This window comes from Artibeus jamaicensis, unplaced genomic scaffold (assembly GCF_021234435.1).
Source record: "Artibeus jamaicensis isolate MK-2021 breed Jamaican fruit bat unplaced genomic scaffold, CSHL_Jam_final scaffold_847, whole genome shotgun sequence".
NCBI lineage: Eukaryota > Metazoa > Chordata > Mammalia > Chiroptera > Phyllostomidae > Artibeus > Artibeus jamaicensis.
In genome coordinates, this window is record NW_026522057.1 from 14297528 (window position 1) to 14321879 (window position 24352).

Below are 24352 nucleotides of genomic sequence, written 5' to 3' on the forward strand. Positions count from 1 at the left end.
CATTTGGCCACTCATTAGTCCCTTTGTAGGAACTACCAGCCCTCTTCTCTGCATACTTTTGGTGATCTTCCTCAGTTTGATGCCAAAATTAAACGTGAAGTGAAAACCATTGATGTTTTGCATGTGGGCTTGGCCCCTTGGGCTCTGTGCCAGGGAAGAACTTTCTCACTTTGTTGCTTACTGGTTGTTCCAGAATAGTCTCTTCCTTGGGATCCTCCTGTGCAGTTCAGTTTGCCTCCCTGGAGGAGGGCATGAGAATTTCGAGGAAGATGAGGATGGGGAGCTAAATATTTTACCTGGAAAACTCCATACAGTGATATGGGGACCAGGAAGCCTGGGAAATCCAGTGGGTACAGACAGGCCAGAGGGATGGGAGGCAAAAAGATGACAGATTCTAGGGGACCCCTAGAGTCTGGGGGTTGGAAATTTTACCCTCTTTCGGCTCTCAGCTCAGCTGGAGACTCAGATCAAATTTTTATCGGCCTCCTGTCCTCTGCTGACCATGGTGGTCAGTTTCAGGAAACCATAGCCCCACCAATTCAGGAAATGAGTCCTATGGTCTCACTTCCCTCACCGAACAGGCCTAAAACAGCCCTGGAAGCTGAGTCAAACCAAGACAGTACCACGACTGGGAGACATTGCAGACACTAGGAGCAGAGGTCTGATCTTGGTCAGTAATGATGATACATGTTTATTCTGTACCAGGCAGGCATTGTGTTAAGTACTTTACAGTTCTTAAAACAGTCTTGTGAGGCAGATGACTTAGTTTCATTTTACACGTGAAGAAACTAGATCTTAGGTTAAAATAACTTGCTCATAGTCACAGCTGACAGGTGGTGGGCAGGGAGCCTAGCGCAGGTTTGGGACTAGTCTGCCTCCTGAAACTTGATCACTCAAGCTTGTTTCCTGTTTTTTAAAATCAGGCTATTGTCTGCCTCAGAAAGTTGAGGATATAAATAGGATGGTAAAGGGTCTGGCACACAGAATAAGTGATTTTGCATTTTTTCAGAAGCTCGAGTATCATTTTTAGTTTACAGTTTTTGAGTGAAGTAATCTTGGGTATTCACCTACAGCTGCCGTGCTAGGTTCTGCAGAGATGAGAGAGTGAGTCCTGGTCTCTCAGGAGATTAAAGCCTTAGCGCAGGGGTGGAGGGTGGGGGTGGCAAACAAAAAAGAGTCAGTTCAGGGTGATCAGGATTGAGTCCCTCGTTACCAAGAGGCAGGAGTCACTGTGCCACCATCACCAAGGTTGGTGACTTTGATTCCTTTTGTGCCAACCAGTAGGATAGCTGGTGTTGGGATCGCAAGGTTGAGTAGCAACCAATTGGCTCTTCTGGATACCAAAGCTCTGAGTCCCAGGACGTCCAGTGTAGGGGCTCGGCCCAAACAAGCCCCAGTGGCAGGAACCTGAGAGAAGGCGGTGCAGTGTCCTTCCTGTTTTAGACAGTCCCACAAAGCCATTCCCTGTCCGCAGTCTGGTTTCTGTGGAACTGTCCAAGGTCTTCTAAAGGCTTGTCACAGGCCTGGTGACAAGGCTGGTGTCCTGGACCCCCTGAGAAGAGGCAGTTAGGATGCATGGTTCCTCCAGCATCTACAGGGTTTTCCGAAAGCACTCAACTACTTCTTCATAGTCATGTTTGTCACCAACTGCAAAGAAGTCCAAGGCAGTGAGGGTCTGTGGCCTTACGCAGACTGCTTCCCCTACTTTCTCATTTCAGGGCACGCTTCCATGTCTGGTCAGGGAAGGGGTTGGTCTGAATGTTTAAGGTCTTTGCTAGCTGGGAAACTGTATCTCTTGGGATGAGCAGGGAGCATGTTGAAAGAGGAGCTTATTTTCCTTGCCTGGACTCCAGGGCCCCCAGGAGAGGAATAGTAGGGACCCTTCAGCCTAAGTCCACCCCGTATAGGCTTGACCATCCAGCCTGGGTTGCAGAAAGGTCTGCCCAGGGGCAGGGCCCTGCTGAATGTTCCGCCAGCAGTATCCAAGGAGTGGAGAGGGGACGGGAGGGGCAAGGATAAGGGTGAACGGCTGACAGGACTCACCTGGATCCAGTGTGCTGCACTTAGTGGGCATGAGGCCTTGGCGGGCAGGAATCTTGCTGTAGGTATTTGATCCAACTTCTGTGGGCTTTGCCAGGGTCGTCATCTTGAATTTGGGCAGCAGAGGGTATTGCTGCAGTTCTGAGACAGGAGAAGACTAAGTAGGGGAAAAAACAGAAGTCAGCAGGGTCCCAAGAAATAGCAGTAGAATCTGTGAACTCTAACTTCCTTCAAATGTCATTTCCTCTGCTCCCTTCACTACTTCCTTTTCAAGGTAGGGCTTCTCAGGATCCTGCGGTTTTTGCCACAAGCACATGACACGGTCTTTGGCAGGGGAGGAAAGGGCCAGGGTAAGAGAGAATGTGGTTGGCAGCTAGAGACAGTGTCCCGAGTTTCTCCACATAGGCCTCTGGTCAGTGTCCTTCGCATCTGCTGCTGAAGGGGAAGGGCCATAGTGACACCTCAAGGCAGGGCGCTAGGGCCGAGAGGAGTAGCAGGGGGAAGGGGGCTTGTCCCGAGCTCCTGCCTTGTGCTGGATGCTATGTGCCTATGTGCTCATTCAATCCTTGGGTGATCCTGAGTCGCTGGTTCAGTCCCAAATTTATACAGGACTCAGAGAGTATGACATGTCAAACCCTACACAGGGACTCCCTAGCTGGGCCGAGGCTCTAGCCCAGAACACATCTGTCACCTCTAAAGCCAGTGCTTTTTGCCCTGGCCAGGTAGTTCAGTTGGTTAGAGGGTTATCCCAATACACCAAGGTTGCAGGTTGATCCCCAGTTGGGGCACACACAAGAATCAACCAAAGAATTCCTAAATAAGTAGAACAACAAATTGATGTTTCCATCTCTGTGTGTCTGTGTCTCTTTTTCTCTCTCTCCCTGCCCCCACTTCATTTCTAAAAATCAAAAAATAAAAACTAAAAGAAAATAAATGAAGCCAGTGTTCTTTCTACCACACCATGCTTTAGAGAGCAAACAGTACAGCTCCCTGGTCAGCAAGCCAATACTGATACCCAGAGAGGACAAGCTGCTGGATCAAGGACAAGAAGCAGGGACTGGGCCCAAAGTCACTTCCATCAGGAAACAAGGCTGGGACTGAGGTCTCTGAATTCTCTGTCCTGTATTCTTTCCAGCACTGATAGGTGTCTCCATCTATTCTTTGTCCTCTCGGCAAACAATTGTCCTTCCTTTGCAGATATGACCCACTCTGGGCCTGAGATGCAGAATTAATCTTTTGAACTTCCACTGTTGTCCCACTGCTCACACAATACAAACTACAGGTAGAGCGTGGTAGTCAGCTGCTCAAGCCACGTGGTCACACCTGACTTCAAACCCCAGCTCACCATTTGTGAGCCGCGTGATCTCAGGTAAACTGCCTTACCTGCCTGTGTTCATTCTCTCCATGGTACAAAGAGATGGTAACAGTGCTGGCTGGAGAGAGACAGTGTGGGAACTAAGTAAGGCAATGCATACAAGGTGCCTGCCACAGAGTAAGTGCCCAACAGTCAGCAGCTAATGAAATAGCACTGAATGCTGTTCTCTCAGGTCCACTGTGGTACGAAAGCAGATGCTCAGAGTCCAGGCCACGGAGTGAGTAAACTGCGACAGCGATTGAGCCTTTATGTCTACCTGGTTCTTTCCCCCTTACTGGGATCCATTTTGGTTCAGTTCAGCACTCACTGGCACTTTCTCTGCCCCCTTTGGAGTGGGTGAGGTCTCTGCCCCCATAGGACTCTCACTGTAGCCAGAGAGACTTGGGTAAATCCAACTGAAAACTACATGTCCCCCACCCCACCCCCAGCTGTGTCCAACATGAAGTGTGAACACACGAGAGGGAGGACCCTGCCTAGGAGGAAATCTAAGCTGAGTCTTGCCCATGAGCCTGAAAGAAAGGGATGGTGTGTGTAACTACTTTTGCTCTGAGGCAGAAGTCCTAAGCACAGTGAGGGGCTTCAGGAGCTTCTCTGAGTCTGGACTGCGAACCTCAGAGTTGGTGGGCGAAGACGGGCCTGGGAAGGTGACACTGGAGTCAGCTGATAAAAGACCCCAGATGCTGTGTGAAGGGGTCTGCACTACCTCTGGCAGTGGAGAGCCACTGGGAGTTACGGAAAATGAGGCCAAAACCCATTGGTGACCAGGAGAGGATTTGGAAGACCATTCTGAGAGCTGCAGGGAGGGGTTGAAGAGGCTGCCAGATAGTTTAGGTCAAAAATAATTAATCTTGAACTAGGGAGTAACATCAAGGGTAGCAAAGAAAGGCAAAGCACAATGAACTTGGAATCAGAATGCTTATGCTCCACTTCAGCCTTCCTGGTAATTAAGTGTGACTGGTGCATCTCAGGGCCGCTGAGTCCTCGTTTTCTCAGCTGTAAAATACAGATTATCACACCAATATGGCTGTCTGGATGGAATAAGAATAATAGGTGCAAAGTATGCATTTTCAAACTGCAAGTTCCATACAATCATAAGAGAAACGCGATGCTAGACAAAGGAGAATGGCCGGACTTTGTAGGGACCCTAACAAGTGAACCCGTCCCACCAACATTGGTTATACTGGTACCTTCATGCTTCCCTCCAGGCCGCTCTGTTTCTTCTGCTCACTGAGGTTCTGACGCTTCGGGGGCCTGGGTGGGGGACCTTGGCTCTTTGAGGCCGGTAACTTCCGAAGGTGATAATAGAAAGCATCTGTCAGCTCCTCCACTGTGGCTACGGGGAGAGACCCAGCTGCCTGGCCTGGCTGCCTCTCCTCCTCCACAATAGTCAGGTCCAGCCACTGGGGAGGAATCTCGAAGTACATCCCAGGCTCTGAGTCCAGGCTGACCACCAAGAAGGGTTCCATGATCTTCTCCTCGAGCCGCAGGCCAGGGAAGAGGGGCAGAGGGTCAGCAGGGTGGCTGCTGTCCTTGGTCACCACCTTGACTTCACAGGGCAGTGAGAACTGGGCAGTCAGATCTGCCAGGTTGTATCGCCGGGCATCACTCATCTCCTCCACAAAGCTGCCAGAGAAGTAGAGGGGCAGCACAATCTGTTCTTGATCCTCTGCCTCCTCTTCACACTCCTCCTCCCCAGCCTGGTCACTGAGCCGGTGACACATCAAGACGTCCATGTCCCTGCCGTGAGACCCATGGGCCTGACCAGACCCCAGCACCTCCAGCCTGTCTCCCATAGCCAGGGAGGCAAACCCAGGGATCTCCTCCTCATCACCCTCACAGTCCTTCATGGCCACCACCCGCAGTGGCCGGCCGGGCTGCAGAGCACCCAGGAGGTCATAGGCTGTGGAGAACTCTCTTGGCCGTCGCCGCAGTTTCCCATGGTAGGCTCCAGAGACCATGAAGTATCTGGGCACCTTCCGGCCCTTGGTTGAGGCCAGGACCCGCCAGGGTGGTGAAGCCAGGCCATGGATGCAGAGCCCCTGGCCTTTCCGCAAGGAACCCACCCACGGGCTGAGGAAGATGGGCGGCCCCTCCGGGACTTCCAGGATCTGTGCATTCAGGGGGAAGGGGCCTCCCCGTGCCAGGACCTCGCTCAGCAGCAGCGGTTGGATGAAATGGATATGTTCAGAGGAGGTGGTGACATCCTCCACGTCGACCTCCAGGGTAGAAGGGATGCTGACGATGGTCCTGCGCACTGTGGAGGGCAGAGGTCAGCTTAGTGGTGTGGCCACACGCCACCTCAGCAGCGCACTCTCCAGCCCCAGCAAAGAGATCTGGGCCGGCTGACCTCTCTCCCTTTGTCTTTGCTGCCAGCACTGTCCTACCGTCCCAGATCCCTTGGCCAACTCTTGCCTTCAACCTCTTTCTTTTTAAAGTTATTTTAGAAAGTTTTAAACATTTATAAAAGTAAAAAGACAAGTGTAGTGACTCCCATGTACCCACCTACAACACTGAACTCAAGGCCCATCTTTCTTTTTTTTTTAAGATTTTATTTATTTATCTTTAGAGGGGAAGGGAAGGAGAGAGGGAGAGAAACATCAATGTATGGTTGCCTTTCATGCGTCCCCTGGTCTGCTGGGAACTGGCCTGCAAGGAACCGGCCTGCAACCCTGGTATGTGCCCTGACTGGGAATCGAACCACAATTGTCTGGTTTGCAGGCCCGCACTCAATCCACTGAGCTACACCAGCCAGGGGTCTCAAGGCTCATCTTTAATCTCTACTTCCATCTATTTCCCTCCACTAGATTATTTCAAATCAGAGCCATCATATCACATGATCTGTGGGTGATTAAAAATTTAACCACCTAACCACAGTATCATTACTACACTGAAATAATAGTGATTATCTGGTCATTCCTTAATATAGAACATCCAGTCAGTTGAACCACTTTTTAAATTTTAATTGAATGTAATTTTTTAAGCTGCCTTTCTAAGTCCTTCCTGGATTTAAATAAAGAGAGAAAATCAAGTCAAGATAAACAATGACTAAATAACCTTGTTTCCTCTCTGGATTAGTACCTGGTGTATAAACTCAAAGGGTGATTTTGTATATGAGGAAAACTGGCATGTCTTGAGGTTGACCCATACCACACGGAAGATGGAGCAGGACACAACATCTCCATTTTGCAGGTTAGAACACTGAGGCTTAGTGGGGTGGAGGTGACTTCCCTCAGGTCACACCGCTGGGGTTTTTGCTTGTGCCAGGTGAACTGATCATTGGTTGAATCTGGGAGATGTGGGGGTTCATTATACTGTTTGTTTTTTTTTTCTTCAAAATACTCATGGATTAACTGAGCTGCCTCATTATCCACCCACCATGAAAACCCGTGGCTCCCCAAACTGTGGTCTCTTACTGCCCAGGGCTTGCTGGGAAAGAGCTAACCTCCATATCTGGGAAGAAATGTTCAAGATGAGCCTCAAACATCTTCTACCAGAAAGCAAGAAAACCTATTCAAGGCCACGAAAGTATGTCAAAACTTAAGGAGCCAATCTGAAAAGGCTCCCATTGGCCAAAGCTGAGATAATTTATTCAAATAAGAATAACAAGTTCAGTGGATTGGAATTGTGAATTCATAATGATTTTTTTTTAAAGACCCTAAACCACCCACTAAAGGATGCTAAGGAGCAAACTCAGTATTTTAAAAACTAGTTTAAAAAAAAAAAAAAGGCCCTGGCTGGTATAGCTCAGTGGATTGAGTGCCGGCCTGGGAACCAGAGAGTTACTGGTTTGATTCCCAGTCAGAGCACATGCCTGGGTTGGGGGCCAGATCCCCAGTAGGTGGTGCTCAAGAGGCAACCACACATTGATGTTTCTCTTCCTTTCTTTCTCCCTTTTTTCCTTCCCCTGTCTAAAAATAAATAAGATCTATTTAAAAAATAATGTTATTTCTTAGTCCTCAGCACAGGCTGGTGGCAGGGTTGGTGACTCAGGTAGAACCTAGTCAGGTCTGACCAGCTGGTTACCAAGCCTGAACAGAGGTGAAGAATGGTGTCCAGGGACCTCTGCATACACAAACACAATGCCCTCTATGTCCTGTACAGAGTGTAACAGAGTAAGTGAGGAGTTTTCTCTATGCAGTTTCTCCATAAAGGAATGACCAGCTTAAAATATCACCATTGCAATTTCTAACAAAATCATGGATCTAGGGAGTGGTCAGCGGCAGCCACTCACATCACATTGGCCCATCCACTGTGTTATTTGATCTACACCCCATGGCAAGGCTGATACTCGAGTTAGTCAGGTAGGTGGCAGACACAGAGTCAAGTGGGGATTCCTTGCCCCATACCTCACACAGCTATAAAAAACTGTGCCCCTTTCATCTGTTAAGCCTCTGGAGCCAAGTGCCTGTTTCCAGGTGTGTACAAATCTGGAACTAACACAGTATGCCTGAGACTGCTGTCCCTAGAAAGACCTGCCTACAATGTCAGTCCTTGGCTGGCATGCAGGAATCGTGGATTTGGGGAGGGGTCCCCACCATTCCCTGTTAAGAATGGATCACTGTGCCCTCACTGGGTAGCTCATTTGGCTAGAGCATTATCCCAGTACACCAAGGTTGCAGGTTCTATCCCTGGTCAGGTCACATACAAGAATCAACCAATGAATGCATAAATAAGTGGAACAACAAATTGATGTTTCTTTCCCTGTCCTCCCCTCTCTGCCCCTTTTCCTCTCTCTAAAATCAATAAATTTTTAAAAATGTTAAAAATGGGCCCTAGCCAAGTGGCTCAGTTGGTTGGAGCCTCACCTGGTGCACCAAAAGGTTGCAGGTTCAACTCCTGGTCGGGGCATGTACAGGAGGCAACCGATCCGTGTTTCTCTCTCTGTCTCTATCTCTCTCCCCCACTTCCTCTCTCCCTAAAATTAACAAACATATCCTTGGGTGGGGATTTTTTAAAAAGTGAGTCACTGCCTAAACTGTGCAAACCATGGATTTAAGCTGAGCACCTGCTTTCCCTCTGGGGTCTGGAATCTTTGTAGGGGTCGGGCAGCAAGGGCCTCTGTGACCAGTCCCCAGTAAAAACTGGGCACTGAGACTCCAGTGAGCTTCCCTCACAGACAACACCTCACACGTTTTGCAGCCCTTCAGTGCTGGAGGAATTAACTCCCTGTGTGAGTCCTGGTTTCCTCTGGGCTTCTCCGCATGTACTTTTTCCCTTTGCTGACTGTGCTTTGGGTCCTTTCGCTGTGACCCATCAGAGCTGTGAGTACAACCGTGTGCCCAGTCCCGTGAACCCCCGTATGGAATTGGCAGACCTGGGGGTGTCTCAGGGCCCACCCAACAGAAAAGTCAGGGAGCAGGGGATGGAGTTTACACTCCACAAAGGATGCTGATGACAAAAATCCAAAATGTGAAGAAGCTCACAGGACAAAAAGCCTACTCTCTTCGACAGAAATTACAAGGAAAATTTAAAAAGGGGGAACCTATAGATTAAAAGGGACTTAAGAGACATATCAATCAATGGCAATGTTGTGGACCTTATGGGGATCTTGAGTGGATAAAATTAAAAAAAATTATGAGATAGTGGAGAAAATTCAAACACCGGGTAGGTGTTGCCAGAGTATGCTGGCCATAGGAGTGATTGATAGTTCATGAATTTGGTGTGATGGTGGTATTGTGTCTGTTTAAAAAAAGTCAGCCCTGGCTGGTATGGCTTGGATTGAGCGCAGGACTATGAGCCAAAGGGTGGCAGATAATTTTTTTAAAATAAAAATAAAAAATAAAAGCGAGCTTCCAGTCAAGATGGCGGGGTAGGTAAACGCAGTACTCACATCCTCCCACAACCACATCAAAATGACAACTCAACTGCAGAACAACCATCATTCAGAACCGCCTCAAATTAGCTGGGCAGAAGTCCTACAACTAAGGGCATGAAGAAGAAGCCGCATCGAGATCGTGACCTTGTGCCCCAGTGGCTGGACAGTGTGCAGAAAAATAGAGAGCTATTGCGTTTGGAACTGAGCGAGGATGAAGGCGGCGGCCTCTTCCTTCCTGAGTCGTCTGTCATGGACCATGTCAGGTTCAATGAGAACAGGACTATTACTGAAGAGGATGACTACAACGATGAAAAGAAGCATGAAGCCAAACTCAGGTGGTTCACCAATATTTTAAAAATAAGACTTTTACACAAGCACTATAATAAAAAAAAAAAAGAGCAAGAAAGGTGGACCAGTCTCCATTCCAAAGTATGGGTCCAATCAGAAAACAGGATTCGTCCAACAGAAGTACAAAGACATGAACATCTACGTGAACCCCAAAGAGCTAATGGTCCCCAAAGCAAAAGAGCAGCTCAAGCTTCTGGAAGTGCTGGCTGGGACCATCCACCAGACTAAGTGGGGCTGGAGAAATGCTGAAAACAGGCCGGTGGACAGGCTTGTGGTCCACAGCCAGGGGGTCTGCCATGAAGAGTGGTCAGATATTAACTGATAAATGCTGCGGCCAAACATCAGTCCTTGTTTGCCGACATGTGATGAGTGATGCCCGCTGGGAAAGTGATCCCGGCAGAAGCACTGCCAGGTTGTGAACAGGCGAAGGACTGCCTGACAGTACAAAGGGTGTTGGACTGCCAGGCAGTGTTCTTAAACACTTCAGTGTCTTTAAAAAAAAAACAGTCGCATTTTAAAATAGAGACAGTTTAAAAAAAAAAAGAAACACATATTGGAGTATTGACGGAGAAATGCTGCAATACCTGGGGTCGGTCTGCTTTGAAACAGGTGCAGGGTGGGGAGGGTGGAGTTGAGGAGATGAAACCGGACAGCCAGCAACTGTGACGCTGGGTAATGGAGTCCTGGGGGTCTGTTATCCTCCTCCTTGCTTTCATACAGGTTTGAATTTTTGTACAATAAAGTAATTTTAAAAACTTTTTCAAAAACAGGGCAAAGAATCCCCACTTGGCTCTGCCATCTGCCAGCCATCCTGAACGACTGGTCTCAGTAACTGCCAGGGGGCTCGAACTCTGGCCTCCGACCAGACAGGCCCTCTGCCTCTGCATCATCGGCATGTTGCCCCCAGCCCGGCCCAGGAAGTACCCTGTGAAACAGCTGGGGATACAGTCCGTGCCCTCTGCCGTCCTCACACAAGGACCTGCAGAAGCACCTGCTCCCCCCAGAGGCGGGAGAAGAGGTTGCTCCTCCTGAGCAAATGGTCACGGTTTCACGTGGCAACTCTGTGTCCTAGCTGCCAGTAAGCTCACAACCCACTTTGCCCAATTTTATAAAGTATCTGGGACTACTTGCTCTCAAGTTAGGTTATTTGCCTATCTCCAGTTACACCTAATTTCCCACTCTTTCAGAATCTTTATTCTGTTACTCTGTATAAACTGTGTAAGCCACCTGGAATCCCTAGACTGTGGCGGGGATCTTCCGTCAGAGCAGCTGCCCAGGGGCCCTCTCTCCCTTCTCCACCGACCCCCACCCACCTGTCCCAACAACTCACTTTGCATGATGGCTTGGATCTCATAGTGCGGCCTCAGGATCAAGGAGCGCCAGGGGAGGGAGGGGCAGGTGAGGAGGAGGCCCTTCAGGGCTGGGTCCTGCAGGGCCTGCAGCAGGGTCCGAGGGGCACCCGTCTCCAGTTCCCAGAAGGGCCCCTTTGTGGACAGGGGCAGGTGCAGGACCACCACCTGGGTCCCCACGCTTAGCACACAGCGGGCAGAGCAGGTCCCGAGGTGCATTTCCACAGACTCAAGCATGAGGGGCTGCTCCTCAGGCACCACCCTGGTCTGTGTGTTAATTCTGTAGATGGACATGAACCAGATGGGCAGCTGCTTGGAGCTCCGGATCAGAGCAGAGACAAGTTCCTCCAGGGTTCCATAGCTCTGAGGGCCAGTGAGGGGGCTGAAGTGGCCTGTGGGGAACAGCAGAGGGGGTCAGGGTGGAGCAGGCTTTGGCTGGGTCCATGGCCAAATGTACCAGGCCCCGGGCTGGCTGACGAGAACCCTTCCAGATTCCCCCAAGGATAAGGCACCAAGGACAGGTCAGCATCTGGACCCCTGGGCCACAGGGCTGAGAGGTGGGAGGCAGCCAGGGACTGTGTGTGAATGGACAGCAAGGAGCAGAAGTGGAGACAGTTTCTTCTCACGCAAGGGCACAGACACGGAGGGACTGTCACCAGGGAGAGAGGACAGAACAGGGACGTGCTCCCCACCAGAGCCACCAACAGCAGCCGTATTTTCCTACCTCTGGGTTCCCCCTGCCTCTGATCTCTCCAACTTTGCCTCCAGATGCCTCATCGCTACTCCAGTGCCACACACCCAACAGCGGTCACCCCACCTGGGGGTAGCACCACTGTCCCTCTCTCCCAAACCGGAAGCCCAGGAGCCACTGGCTGCATGAGCTCTGACCACCCCCACCCCTTAAGCGTCTGCCATTTCTGGCTGCTCTCCTCCCCCTGCCCTTCCCGGACCCCATCCATTCTTCTCTTGTCTAAACTAACCTCACATCTGGACATAACTTCACTTCAGAGACTCTCCTGCCCCAAACATGCATCACACTTCCAATCCAGGAAACATCACACAAACCCGGACTGAGGGATACTCTGCAAAAGCACTCGTCTGGACGCCTCACAAACGTGGGTCCGAGGACAAGGACGGGCTGAGGAACCCTCCTAGCTTGAGGGAGACTAAAGGAAGAGGACAGTGGCCAGAATCTGGGGCTCGATCCTGGATCGAGGGAAAAAACTGCTAGAAAAGACGTCGGCAGCCGTGTAGCTCAGCTGGCTGGAGCACCGCTCCCATAGGCCAAGGTTGTGGTTCGACCCCCAGGCGGGGCACATACAAGGATCAACCAAGGAGAGCGGAAATAAGTGGAATGACAAATCAATCTCTCTCTCTTTGTGCCCCTTCCACTCTCTAAAATTGATAAATCATTTTTTTAAACTATACCAAAAAAAAAAAAAAGACATCATTAGGGCACCTGATGAAGTTTGCACGGTCAGACACTAGTATTACATCGATACTAAATTTCCTGAAATTGATCATTAAACTACAATTCTGTGGGCAAATGTCCTTGTTTTTAGGAGACACACTAAATATTAGGAATAATATTTAGATGTAAAGGGCCTCACATCTGTAATTTACTCTCAAGTAGTTCAGGACAAATATATACATATACGCATACATATATAGTAACACACATTCATATGTAGGTGTATGTATGTGTGAAGAAAGAGGAAACAAATGTTTAACAGTTAGTGAATCCGGATAAGGTTGTACAGTAGTTCTAGCAAGTCTTCTGTAAATTTGAAACCTTTTCAAAATAAAAACAAAATAACACACTTCACTTGCACATTCACTGCTGAGACCGACATGGTCTGAGCCCCACACAGGGCACCCCCCCGCCGGGCCTCGCCTGGTGCCCACAGCCACACCCATCCTGTCTGGGTGGGCGCAGTGGCTCTCGCTGAGAGCGGCCCTCACACGGCGCCCGCTCTGCGCCTCACTGCGTGCTCCACGTATGGCGACCGTTCTGACCTCACATCAAGCCTGAGTAACTCCATCACAGAGGAGGAAGCTGAGCCCCAGAGATGTCACAGGAAGTGGCCAAAGCCACAGTTAGTGACAGAGCAGGATCCCCACCTAGGCTTCGGCTTCAGCATCTGCCCACAGTCCACCTCACCACACACCTGCCATGACTGAGTGACGTGGGGTTTTGTAGCCCCACTGTGCACACACTACTCCCTCTAGCTGCTCCCACTAGGGAGGGATCCTTCCTCCAACTCAGGTGCCACCTCCTCCAGGAAGCCCGCACAGACCACCCCCCTCCCAGGCAGGCTGCTCCTGCCAGAACCCCCTCTTAACTTGTGCCGACTTCTACTGTTGCCCTCCTCTCATTGCCACTGTGGGAGCTCCCCACCGGAGAGAGCTGCCCGGGTTCATCCCGAACCCCCCAGCACAGGGCCGGCCATACAGTGGGTGTCAGCGAATGTTTGGTAAGTGAAGGTACGAGCGAACACAGAGACGGGCACGTAGACAAAGACCTGGAACAAAGAACATCCCAGCAAAATGTGATCAGAGAGACAGACAGGGAGGGGGCCCGGCCACGCCAAGATCAGGGCATCGTCAGGCCACCCTGAGGACATCCTGAGCCTGGAGGCCGAGTGGACGTGAGAGTCACACATGCTAACCCGGAGGGGCAGGAGTGCATGCAAGAGTTGGCAAGCCCACGAGTGCGTCCGCAGGGGTGCCTGGAGGGCGCCAGGACGCTTGGGGAGACAGGGGTGCCAACCTTACCCTTGAAGTTGGGGTCCAGCTCTATGGTCTGACCTGTCCCTGGGTTCTCACAGACAACTTTCTGGAGGCGGAGCTGGGTGACCTTCATCAGGTCCCCTGTGGACAGGCAGCACTCATTCCCGGAGATCTCGTAGATGGAGCCTGCAGAGACACGGATACAGTTTCCCCATTTGGCAAAGGCCAAGCACCGGGTGGCCCGTGCCCTGCTCGGCCACACCTGTGCACACGTGTTTCTGCCACCAGGAACTCCTTCCCCAGTCTTTCCCTACCTGACAGCTGCTGGCTCAGCTGTGTTTTGTCAGCATAAATGCCACCTTTGGCTTCTTCTAGTGCTGGATGTACCCTTCCGTGGTACACTCTCTGGCCCTCTTCACAGCCCCGTGCCTCCTGAACTCAGCTCATGGGGCAGGGCTGACCCACCTCAGCACCACTGCGGCCAGCATAGGCCCGGCCTCTCCATATGTGTTCAAGTCATGAGTGGGTGCCTGGCTCCCATCCCCCTATCGCTATTATTTAATCAGGCCCAGGGAGGGTCAGTGGCTACCGCAGCTCACACAAAGCCTAACAGCCGCCCCAGTGCTTTCTTCTTTAGATGCATTGTTTTTAAAGGATGCGCAGGCTAGAATGGAGGGCCACTGACAGCTTGTGCCCGCAGGCCGGGTTCTGGGCCCTCGAAGCAGTGTCGGAAACAGGGAAGTGCTTGGTAGAGATCTCTCTCACACACAAGTGTGCAGGCTCCGTGTCCTGCTGACCACCATCGGGAAAGCACAGGTGGCCGAGCCTCAAGGCCACCTGACCCACCCCACCCTAGCCCAACCCAGGGCGTCCCCAGCAGGGCCCTGTGGCAAGGAGGACTGAACTGAGACAGCGTCAGTCCTGTCCACTAAGACGGCGAGGGGGGGGCCATGTTTCGCATGTGCGCAGTGGAGCAATGACGGGTAGGGGTGTTGCAATCCCTCAGGCATGCGCCCTGCAATGTGGTCGACAGCCCACGCTTATCTGAAGGGTAACACCACCCTCCCAGAGCAGCACGGTGGAGTGATATAATCAACACGCCTGTGGAGGTGGCACAAAACAACACGAGTGAGTTAACACGAGGCTGATGCAACACTGCGTCAGACAAGAGTATGAAAGCAAAGGCCTGTGAACGGGCAGCTGAGACGGCTGACAGAAGCTCCATTGCTCCCAGCAACCTTACCCTGGCTGGCTCTGAGGCCGCCGTAGACTCTGCCTTGTAAGGCACTGACCGGCTGTCTCCCAGACCAGACTTGATAGGGACTCTTGGGACTCTCATTCATTATCTCCCAATGCTCTTGCGTGATGTTATTGCTGGTTGCTTCTGGGTGATTATTACTGTTACTAGGTTAGTATGCATTTGGATTGAATCTGCCTTAACAAAAGCTGAGTGAATAGCGTAGTCACTATGTTGCTTTCCAGTGTGCTGGTATTGCCTGCACAGCTGGTGGGAGTATTGGTGGCCTGGCCCCTCCAGTCTGTGACAAAAGCTGGAGTCTGGCTTACAGGAAAGACTGTAGCGTGGACACTCGTAAGGTTCGAGTATCACTTGCCACAACCCTTCTCAATAGCCCTGAGAAAGTGGTGAAAACCCCTCCCCTTATCACCCAGAAAACATACACAGGTTCATAAAACATTCTGACTACAGTTTTGGGGGTGGGGCCCGGGGCTGGTGAGACCAGCAAAGATGCTGTGGTCAGTATTGCATATGGGTCATTGCATTTATGACCCATGACTGCCCTCAAAGGGACAGACATTTTGCTTTCCCAAATGAGGAAACTGAGCCTGGGCGAGGTTGAATGGGTGGCCCAAGGCCAGAGGTAATAAGAGACCTAATTGAGACTTGAGTCCAAGGTGCCTGCCTCCCGAGCTGCAACTCCTAACCCCTTCCAGGTGTCCAGACCAGGCACCTGTGCCATCGGTGTCACGGTCTGTGCCCTCTACACTCACCCCTGCCTGCACACTCGCATCTGCACACTGCACACCCTACGGTCCTTCTCTTACCCTAACTTCCGTCACTTCCCACCAGCCGGCTCAGGCAGAATGATGAAACTCAGATATTAAGACACACAGCAAGCAGCGGGTGTTGGGAAGAGAGCAAACGGAGCACAGGTGCCTGTCGGAAGCCCCCAGAGGTAAAGTAGAATTCGAACCCAGATCCATCAGATTCCCAAATGGACCTGGCCAGACCCAGTGTGTGGTGGCTTGTCCTGTCCCTTCTATGTCCCTCCATATGCCTCAACCTCGATCTAGGACACACTTGGGGCCTCGGAATTCTGGAAGCTGATGTGGCAGTGTGAGGGAACAGAGAGAGGGGACTAGATGGCCAGGGCAGCCACGCATTAATTTGCTCTCTAAGGAAGGAGCTTCCCAGAGCCACCCAGCGTCTTGGTTCCCTCTCTCCTCCTCCTTCCCTGTTCTGTCTCCCTCAGTCCATCCCTCACCATCAGCAGCCTGCGTTTCCCATCTGCTGAGCAGCTATTCTGTCCTCTCCCTGCCACTGCCGGTCAATCCCTGGTCTCTTGCTCCTTCGGGTAGTAACTAGTGACCGAGCCCCTGCTGTGCGAGGCAGGCTGTGGCCAGGGGAGCAGATGTGCGCGGGCACGTACGGAGCAGAGAGCCGGGAAGGCTTCCAGGATGAGGGGCCACTAAGCTGAGAACTGAAGAGCTGATCAGATCAGGTACTGTCCACTGCCCAGCAGAGCACAAAGGTGCGATGGAGGGACCGAAGGAAGCTGGCGTAGATGGGTGTGGAGGGGAGCAGGAGGCTACACAGAGCAGAGGGCTGCCCCGGCACTTAAGAATCAAGCAACAGCTGCAAGTCCTCCGCGCCCAACCGCGGGAGCCGCGCACAGCCGCGCCTCAATCGACGCGCACAGCGGTCGGACCCCGCCGCCGCCGGGTTCCGCGCCCCTGGGAGTCGGAGCCCATTACGTCCCAGGTTGCGCGCAGCCCCGATTCGCACAGCAGGGGCAGCGCGGGGATTCCGAGCTGGGGCGCACTTTCCCGGGCTTCCCACGCGCCGCAGCGCCCCTGCCCACACGCCGGGGAGGCCCTGGCCGCCGGGGCGCTGCGGGTCCGGCGGTCGCCGCCGCCCACTCACCCTGGAAGTAGACGCCCGAGCAGACCCGCAGCACTCGCGGGAGAGAGGCGGGATCCAGGGCGCAAACAAAGTCCTGCAGCGGCACGGGCTCCATGGTCCGCGAGGCTCGCCGGCCGTGGACGCAGTGGCCGGGCGGCCGCGCTCCCGCCGGAGCCCCGCCCCGAGGGGAGGAGCCGCTCGCCGCCTGGCGGGGAGGCGGTTTCCCTCTCCCGCCCCAGTTTCCGCGTCTCTAGAATGGGCGGCAGTACCTGCCTGTCGCCTTGGCCGCACGATTTGGGTCTGGAGGCGGAAGGCTCTGCGTGAATGAAAGCAGCCCCCGCGCCTGCAGTCTCCGTGATGGACCCGGTGGTGCAGGGGCCCCTGCGCCCGCTCCTCCCGGTTACAAGGAAACGCGGCCTGCCCGCTGCCGCTCTGGTCTCACGGGAGACGCGCGGCCCGGCCCTTTGGCTGAGCAGGAGGATAGAGGGTCGCGGTCCCGAATCCGCCACTGACTGGGAACTCGTTACCTCAGGACGCTCCTATTCCCCGGACCATTCTAGTGGAAAGGTCTTCTTGGGCTAAAGATGAATCTACTTAAGAAAGAGTCCACCCTCTTGTCCTGACCCCACAAGAAGAGATAAAGCTTTTATATTTCCCTGTCCCTCAGGAGTCAGTCAGATCCACAGAGGTTCAAATCTAAGCTCCTCATCTTACTTGTAATATAACTTAAGGCAAATCACTTTGTTTTTCCGAGTTTTATTTTCCCTATCTTATCTCACTTAGCTGGTTGTGAGGATTAAAAGAGATGGTATAGTCCCCTGGCTAGTGTGGCTCAGTACATTGAGTGCTGGCCTGCGGACCAAAGGGTCTCTGGTTCCATTCCCAGTCAGGGCAAGTGCCTGAGTTGCAGACCAGGTCCCCAGTAGGGGGCGCTCCAAAGGCAACCACACCCTGATGTTTCTTTCCCGCTTTGTCTCTCCATTCCCCTTTCTCTAAAAATAAATAAAATATTTTTAAAAAGTAATAGAAGACTTCTAATTAAAATAACGAATGTTTAAAAGAAAAGGAATAAACCCTAAAGATATTTGACAAATAAAAAGAGGACATTCTTTCTCTACCACCCAAATATATTTATTTACTCCTTAAATTTTGTTGTATTTCTTTCCACTCTCTTCTGCCTGTGGGTTTTTTTTTCTTCCAATTTTTGATTGACAGTAAAGTTGCAAAAATAGTAGACATTTCCCATCCAACCCTCAGCCGGTTTCAAATCCCCCCAGTGTCACGGTCTCACACTACCATAGCACATTTGTCGAAACTAAGAGGCCAGCTTTGCTGAATGACTGTTAGCTAAACTGGAGACATTACTTGGCTTTTATCTGTTTTTCCGCTGATGACCTTTTCCTTTTCCAGAACCTTACCCAGGATCCCAGCTGGCGCTTTGTCATCTGTAACACACTCTCAACTTTTCCGTGTTCTTCTCAGGACCTTGACAGTGTTGAGGAGCACTGGTCGGGTGTTTTGCAAAAGAATGTCACTTAATCTTTTTGTGTGTGTTTTTTCTGATGTTTTCCTCATGACCACCCTGGAGTCTTGGATTCGGGGGTGTGCCCCTCTCACCACACGCTCCCAGGGTCACGCACGGCACACCACATGGCTTCTCACTGTGGTATGAACCTTGATCGCTTGGTTAAGGTGGGGTTTCCAGGCTTCTCCACTGGAGAGTCGCTAGTGCCCCCTCTCCGTGTACCCTGTTGTTTGGAAACAAGGCACTAGACCATCCATCACAGGGGGGAGGGGGAGCTAAGCCGCACCTTCTGGGGGGGAGAGCAACCAAATAAATTACCTGGAATTCCTTTGTCAGAAGGATTTCCTCTTTTCCCCACCTATTTATTTATTCAACTATTAATTCATGCTAGCATGAACTCATCTATATTTCTTTTATACTCTTACAATCTAATCCTACATTATTTAATTTGTTGCTCAAATTGTTGCAGCTTTGGGAATCCCTCCCGGCTGGCTCCTGGGTCCCCCTTCTGGGGGCCCTTCCTTCCTTCCTTTAAGGAGCCTGTCCTTACCGTCAGGTGCTACAGGAGGCTCCAGGCTCATCTTGTCTTTTTTCCTGCCCCAGCCCTACATTTCTCCCAGAAGTCCTTGTTCCTTTCAGTGGAGAATGATGTTCAGGAACCACGATTGGGTCACTGAGAGGGCTTCTTGCCACTGGGCAGCCTCTTATTTTTGTTGTCTTTTTCTTCTCTTAAACAGTCAGAGACACGACTGTGCACCCCAGGGCCCGGCCCTCATCTTTGAGGAGAAACTCTTGGGCAATAACACAGAAAATTGGAACTTCCTTTCTCTCACTGGGCCTGTATCTCATGAGAACTTCCGCCAGGTTTCTGGGCACAGAAGCAGACCTACTGGAACTAGGAGGCAAAAGCCTACGGTGGGGGATACAGCAAAACCATTTCCTTGCCATTGCAATTTGCAGTTCTATATTTATGTATGCATTTGCTGTCTTAATGATTGGCTAACTCTCCTCAGCAATTAGAGAGTTGGCTTCTGGGGGGCAGAGATTGGGTGCCAGACTGCTTTGCTCCCCAGTGTATCACACAGAGCCTGGCACATAGTAGATGCTCAATCAATTAGCATTGAGACTCACTGAATAAACAGGTGAAAAATATTTTCCGGGGATAAGTTCCTGAAGTGAAAGTTCTGGGTCAAGTGGTGGGATGGTTTTACAGCCTCTAAGGGTGTATTTGATTGGTACTGAAAGGCTCCTGAGCCTCCGATGAACCTGGTAAGATAAGGGAAGAGCTGAGATGAGCGGAACACAGAGGCTTTGGAGGCCCCAGGCCCAGGAGGAGGGTCTGCTAAGTGCAGGAGCTGGGACAGGGGGGCGTCTCTACATGTCTCCAGAAACATCAACAGATGTGATTCTCTGAGCGTGTACTCCACACAGACCTCACACAACCATTTGCTCACTTAATTCTCCCTACAAGCAGGCAAAACAAATATTATTATTCCCACTTTACAGATGTGGAAACTGAGGCTCAGAAAAGTGAAGGAACTTGCCTGAGATCATGCACTGAGCAATGCAGATGCTAGGATTTTAACCCAGCTCTGCTGGGCTTTTCCTGCAGGCTGGAGAAAGTGGCAATTCTCCCTCTCTTCTCCATGTACAAGATTTCAGCAGACCATGTAACTGGCAGATTTCTGCTCAGTCCAGCTTTGCCTAGAATTGTGGCAGAGGATGAAGAATAAAAAGACAGGCTTTGGAGACAGAGCTGGGCTCAAATCCTGGCTCCTCCACTTCTTAGCTGTGTGATCTTGGGCAAGTCCCTTAACTTCCCTGAGCCTCAGCTCCTCTCTGTACGATGGGCAATGACGGTGATGCTCGACCTCACGTCGTTTCATCATTACTGCCAAGGGCCTCCTGTGCCTCTGACATTTGTCTGAAATTTAAGATGTCATGTGCTTTTACTCTGCTTTCTGCTTTAGGAAAATAAGATTCTGAGTGGGAAACCGTCTTCCTCGCTGTTGCACAACATGCAAATGAAGGAACTGGAATTTGAATTTACCATTGCCCAAGCCCTTTCCACTTCCGCAGACCGGGAGCCCTGGCCTGGTCTCCATGGCTTCCTAAGAGTTGAGCCAGGTATGGGGAGGGAAGCTCCGGCTCACACAGAGGTGGGAAGAGGAGGGTGGAGAGGAGACCCGAGAGGATGCCTGCAGCAAGCCAGAGTTGGCGTCCTCGTTTCGCCCACCAGTCTCTATTAGAGTTTTTGGAATCTGAAGGTGAGTGGTTCGGGGCCTCCTGTGGGCAGCCACCACTAGTCAGAGTAGCAGAATGACTCATGGTGACCAGGGACAGGTGCAGTGCGTCGGCACCACACACTCTTATACGTAGTATCACGTAGCCTGGTACTTTCCAACAACATACCAGGGGGTGGGGTGGCCCTGCAGTAGTTACCTCCCCTTTTCTAGGAGGGGAAGAGGCATAACATTGAAACAACACTGGACGGTGGTTGTTACAGCGACTTGCTGTTCACTTACATGTCCACCAATTTGGCACGTTGGTCCAATGCAGTGAAAAACACACCAGTGGTCAGAAAAGTCAAGACCAAGATGTGGGAGAGATGTGGAGAGTGCCCCCGCTCCAGGGGTGAGTGAGATGGGCCGCGGCTTGAAGCCCTCTGTTTGTGGTCCCCCCATGCACGTCCCTCCCCGTGGCCTGCACGCAGTCTCCCCTGATGGCTGCTCTGAGGTGGCCCTGAGAAATGTGCCTCCTCACACGCCCCACAGCAGTCTATTGTGCAAGGGTACTCGGGTGAGAGGGTGCCGCACTGGAGTGGGTGCGCACCTGCCCGTGGGCCCCGAAGCTGTGCTCCCTCCCCCTCTCCAGAGTTGCCCTCTCCCTGGGGGAGCGAGAGCCCACCTGGTGCCAGAGCCTCCAGCACAGACCTGTGCAGAAAACTCACAGGATGAGACCAGAAACCCTCCCCCCCTGGGAACCATGGGCGCTTGAGAGGCGATCTGTTGTCCTTTCTGTTTCCTAGATTTCTCGTTTCTAAACAGAACAGATCCCTGCCAAGGATCCCTGAGACCGTGAGGAGACAGTTGGGGTAGGGGGGTGGAGGGGGTGGCACCCTCACCTCAAAGATTTTCCCTGAAAGGAAAAAGATATTCAATAGCTTCAAGAAGTTGAGCACGTCTGGTTGTAAAATGTCGAAGGACTGACTTGTGCTCTGGTGAGATGGGAAAGTCAGTGCGCCGCTCTCTGGCATTCTTGACCTTGAGGAGAGGGGGGCAGACAGAGGACCCTTGTGTGCGGAGGAAGATAAGGAGAGGCAGGAGGTGACGAGAGGTGGGAGGAATGAGGAACTGGAAGGAAAAGAAAGCAGAGAAGAGGAAAAGAGGAAGAAGAGAATGAAGAGGGGAGGGAGAGGAGGGCGGTGCATGAGGAGCTTCGGGAGCACGCGGGGTTACCTGGAGGAGCTCCCACAGTCTGGACCCAGGGCTCTGGGAAGGCAGAGAGGGGTCACTATCATAGGCAAGGCTGCTGGGCTGCGGAGGGCTGGCCAGGAGCTGCTCAGGCCTGGGAACAGGGCAGGTCCCGAGAGCAAAGCTAAGGGAGGAGGAGAGCTGGGACACAGAAAGAAAGTGAAACTTTTGACCATGGGCCTGAAGAAGTGGTTTTGAGCCCACAGAGATGTTTGCCCCTGCACTTTCTAAGTGGGACCAGTTCTGGGAGTAAGGGTGGGGCTTTGAGCTCCAACACTACAAAAAACTCTGTAATTTCTGGGTTTGGGGAAGTAGTTAGGCCTTTTCAGAAGACGTTTAGTGAAAAGTTATCTGTTTCTGAAAATATGAAAAATGGAGTTACCATATGATCCAGCAATCCCACTTCTACATATCTATTCAACAAGAATTGAGCCCTGGCTGGTTTGCTCAGTGGATTGAGGGTAGGTCTGAGAACCAAACACCCGTGGTTCGATTCCCAGTCAGGGCACATGCCTGGGTTGCAGGCCAGTTCCCAGCAGGGAATGCACGAGAGGCAACCACACGTTGATGGTTCTCTCCCTCTCTCTCCTTCTCTTCCCCTCTCTCTAAAAATGAATAAATAAAATATTTAAAAACGTTGCCCTGGCTGATGTGGCTCACTAGACTGAGTAACAGCCTGCAAACTGAAAGGTTGCTGGTTCAATTCCCAGTCAAGGCACATGCCTAGGTTGCGACCCAGGTCCCTACTTAGGGGTGCCTGAGAGGCAACCACACCCTGATGTTTATCTCCCTCTCCTTCTCCCTCCCTTCCTCTCTCTCTAAAAATAAACAAATAAATAAAATTCTTAAAAAAAAATTTTAAATCCCTTACAATGTAACAGGTGCACCAAGACAAAGAAATATGGCCCAAGTGAAAGAACAGATTAAAGCTCCAGAAAAAGAATTAAGCCACAAAGAGATAGTCAATCTATCAAATGCAGAGTTTAAAACACTACTAATCAGGATGCTCACACAAATAGTTGAGTATGGTCACAAAATGGAGGAAAAAGTGAGGGCTGTGCAAAGTGAAATAAAGAAAAATATACAGAGAATCAACAGTGAAGGGAAGGAAGCCAGGACTCAAATCAACAATTTGGAGCAGATGGAAGAAAAAAACATTCAACTGGAACAGAATGAAGAAACGAGAATTCAAAAAAATGAGGAACAGAGACTTCCGCCAAGATGGAGGCGTAGGTGGAAGCACTGTGTCTTTTCGCACAACCAAGTTTAAAAACAACAAAGTTTTAGCAATAAAAACACAGTCAAACCACAGAAAATTGAACTATACGAAAGTCTGACAACAACAAACCCTTCAGTCAAACCGGTAAAAGGGGCTGAGCCAGCAGCAGAGTGGGGTTGGGCTAGAAAGATACACCGGACCAACCAGAGAGCGACCCAGGTGGGCGGGCAGTGGGCGGATCCCAGGTGTGGAGTAGCAGCGGGCAGACCCACTGAGGGCTGACTGCGGTCACATATTTGTGCACAGATAACTGGAGAAGGAGTGTGCAGTGAGATTGAGAGAGATCGCTCAGGCCCCAGCAGAGAGGGGACAGCTATTGTCCCTCTCTGACCCTGCCCCCACAGGCAGCATCACAAACCAGCGGCCTGGGTGGCCCCTCTCTGACCCCACCCTCACATACAGTGTCACAACCTAGTGACCTGGGTTGACCTGCCCTGGTGAACACCTAAGGCTTTGCTCTTCATACCTAACAAGTGTGAACAGAGCAAAACATTATGGTTCAAGAAGAACAGCTCAAAGCCCCAGAGCCAATAACTCTAAGCGATGAAGAAATAGCCAAACTCTCAGATGCACAGTTCAAAACACTGGTGATCAGGATGCTCACAGAACTGGTTGATCTCAGTCACAAATTAGAGGAACATATGAAGGCTAAAATAATTGAAATGAAGGGAAATACGCAGGAAACCAATAGTGATGGAAAGGAAACTGGGACTCAAATCAAGGGAGTGGACCAGAAGGAAGAAAAAAATGACCAAACAGAAAAGGATGAAGAAACAAGAATTCAAAAAAATGAGGAGAGGCTTAGGAACCTCCAGGACTTCTTTAAACGTTCCAACATCCAAATTATAGGGGTACCAGAAGGGAAAGAGGAACAGCTATAAGTGGAAAATTTATTTGAACAAATAATTAAGGAGAACTTCACCAATCTGGCAAAGGAAATAGGATTTCCAGGAAATCCAGGAATCTCAGAGAGTCCCAAAGAACTTGGACCCAAGAAGGAACACATCAAGGCACATCATCATTACATTAGCCAAGATTAAAATGAAGGAGAGAATCCTAGAAGCAGCAAGAGCTAAGGGGACAGTCACCTACAAAGGAGTCCCCATCAGACTGTCAGCAGATTTTTCAAAAGAGACCTTACAGGCAAGAAGGGGCTGGAAAGAAATATTCCAAGTCATGAAATCCAAAGACCTACATCTAAGATTGATCTATCCAGCAAAGCTTTCATTTAGAATGGAAGGGCAGATAAAGTGCTTCTCAGATAAGATCAAATTCA

General features: G+C 51.0%; 1 protein-coding gene across 1 annotated transcript; it reads right to left on the minus strand.

The window, feature by feature from the left end:
* Window positions 1-1035: 1035 nt before the first annotated feature.
* Window positions 1036-16974, minus strand: THEMIS2 (thymocyte selection associated family member 2). Its single transcript, XM_037149331.2, has 6 exons — window positions 16821-16974; window positions 13703-13843; window positions 10909-11319; window positions 4603-5669; window positions 2044-2197; window positions 1036-1647 (listed from the first exon to the last, which is right to left on the minus strand). Exons 1-6 carry the CDS (start codon window positions 16912-16914, stop codon window positions 1592-1594), a joined length of 1923 nt encoding a protein of 640 aa, XP_037005226.2. The 5' UTR covers window positions 16915-16974; the 3' UTR covers window positions 1036-1591.
* Window positions 16975-24352: the final 7378 nt, after the last annotated feature.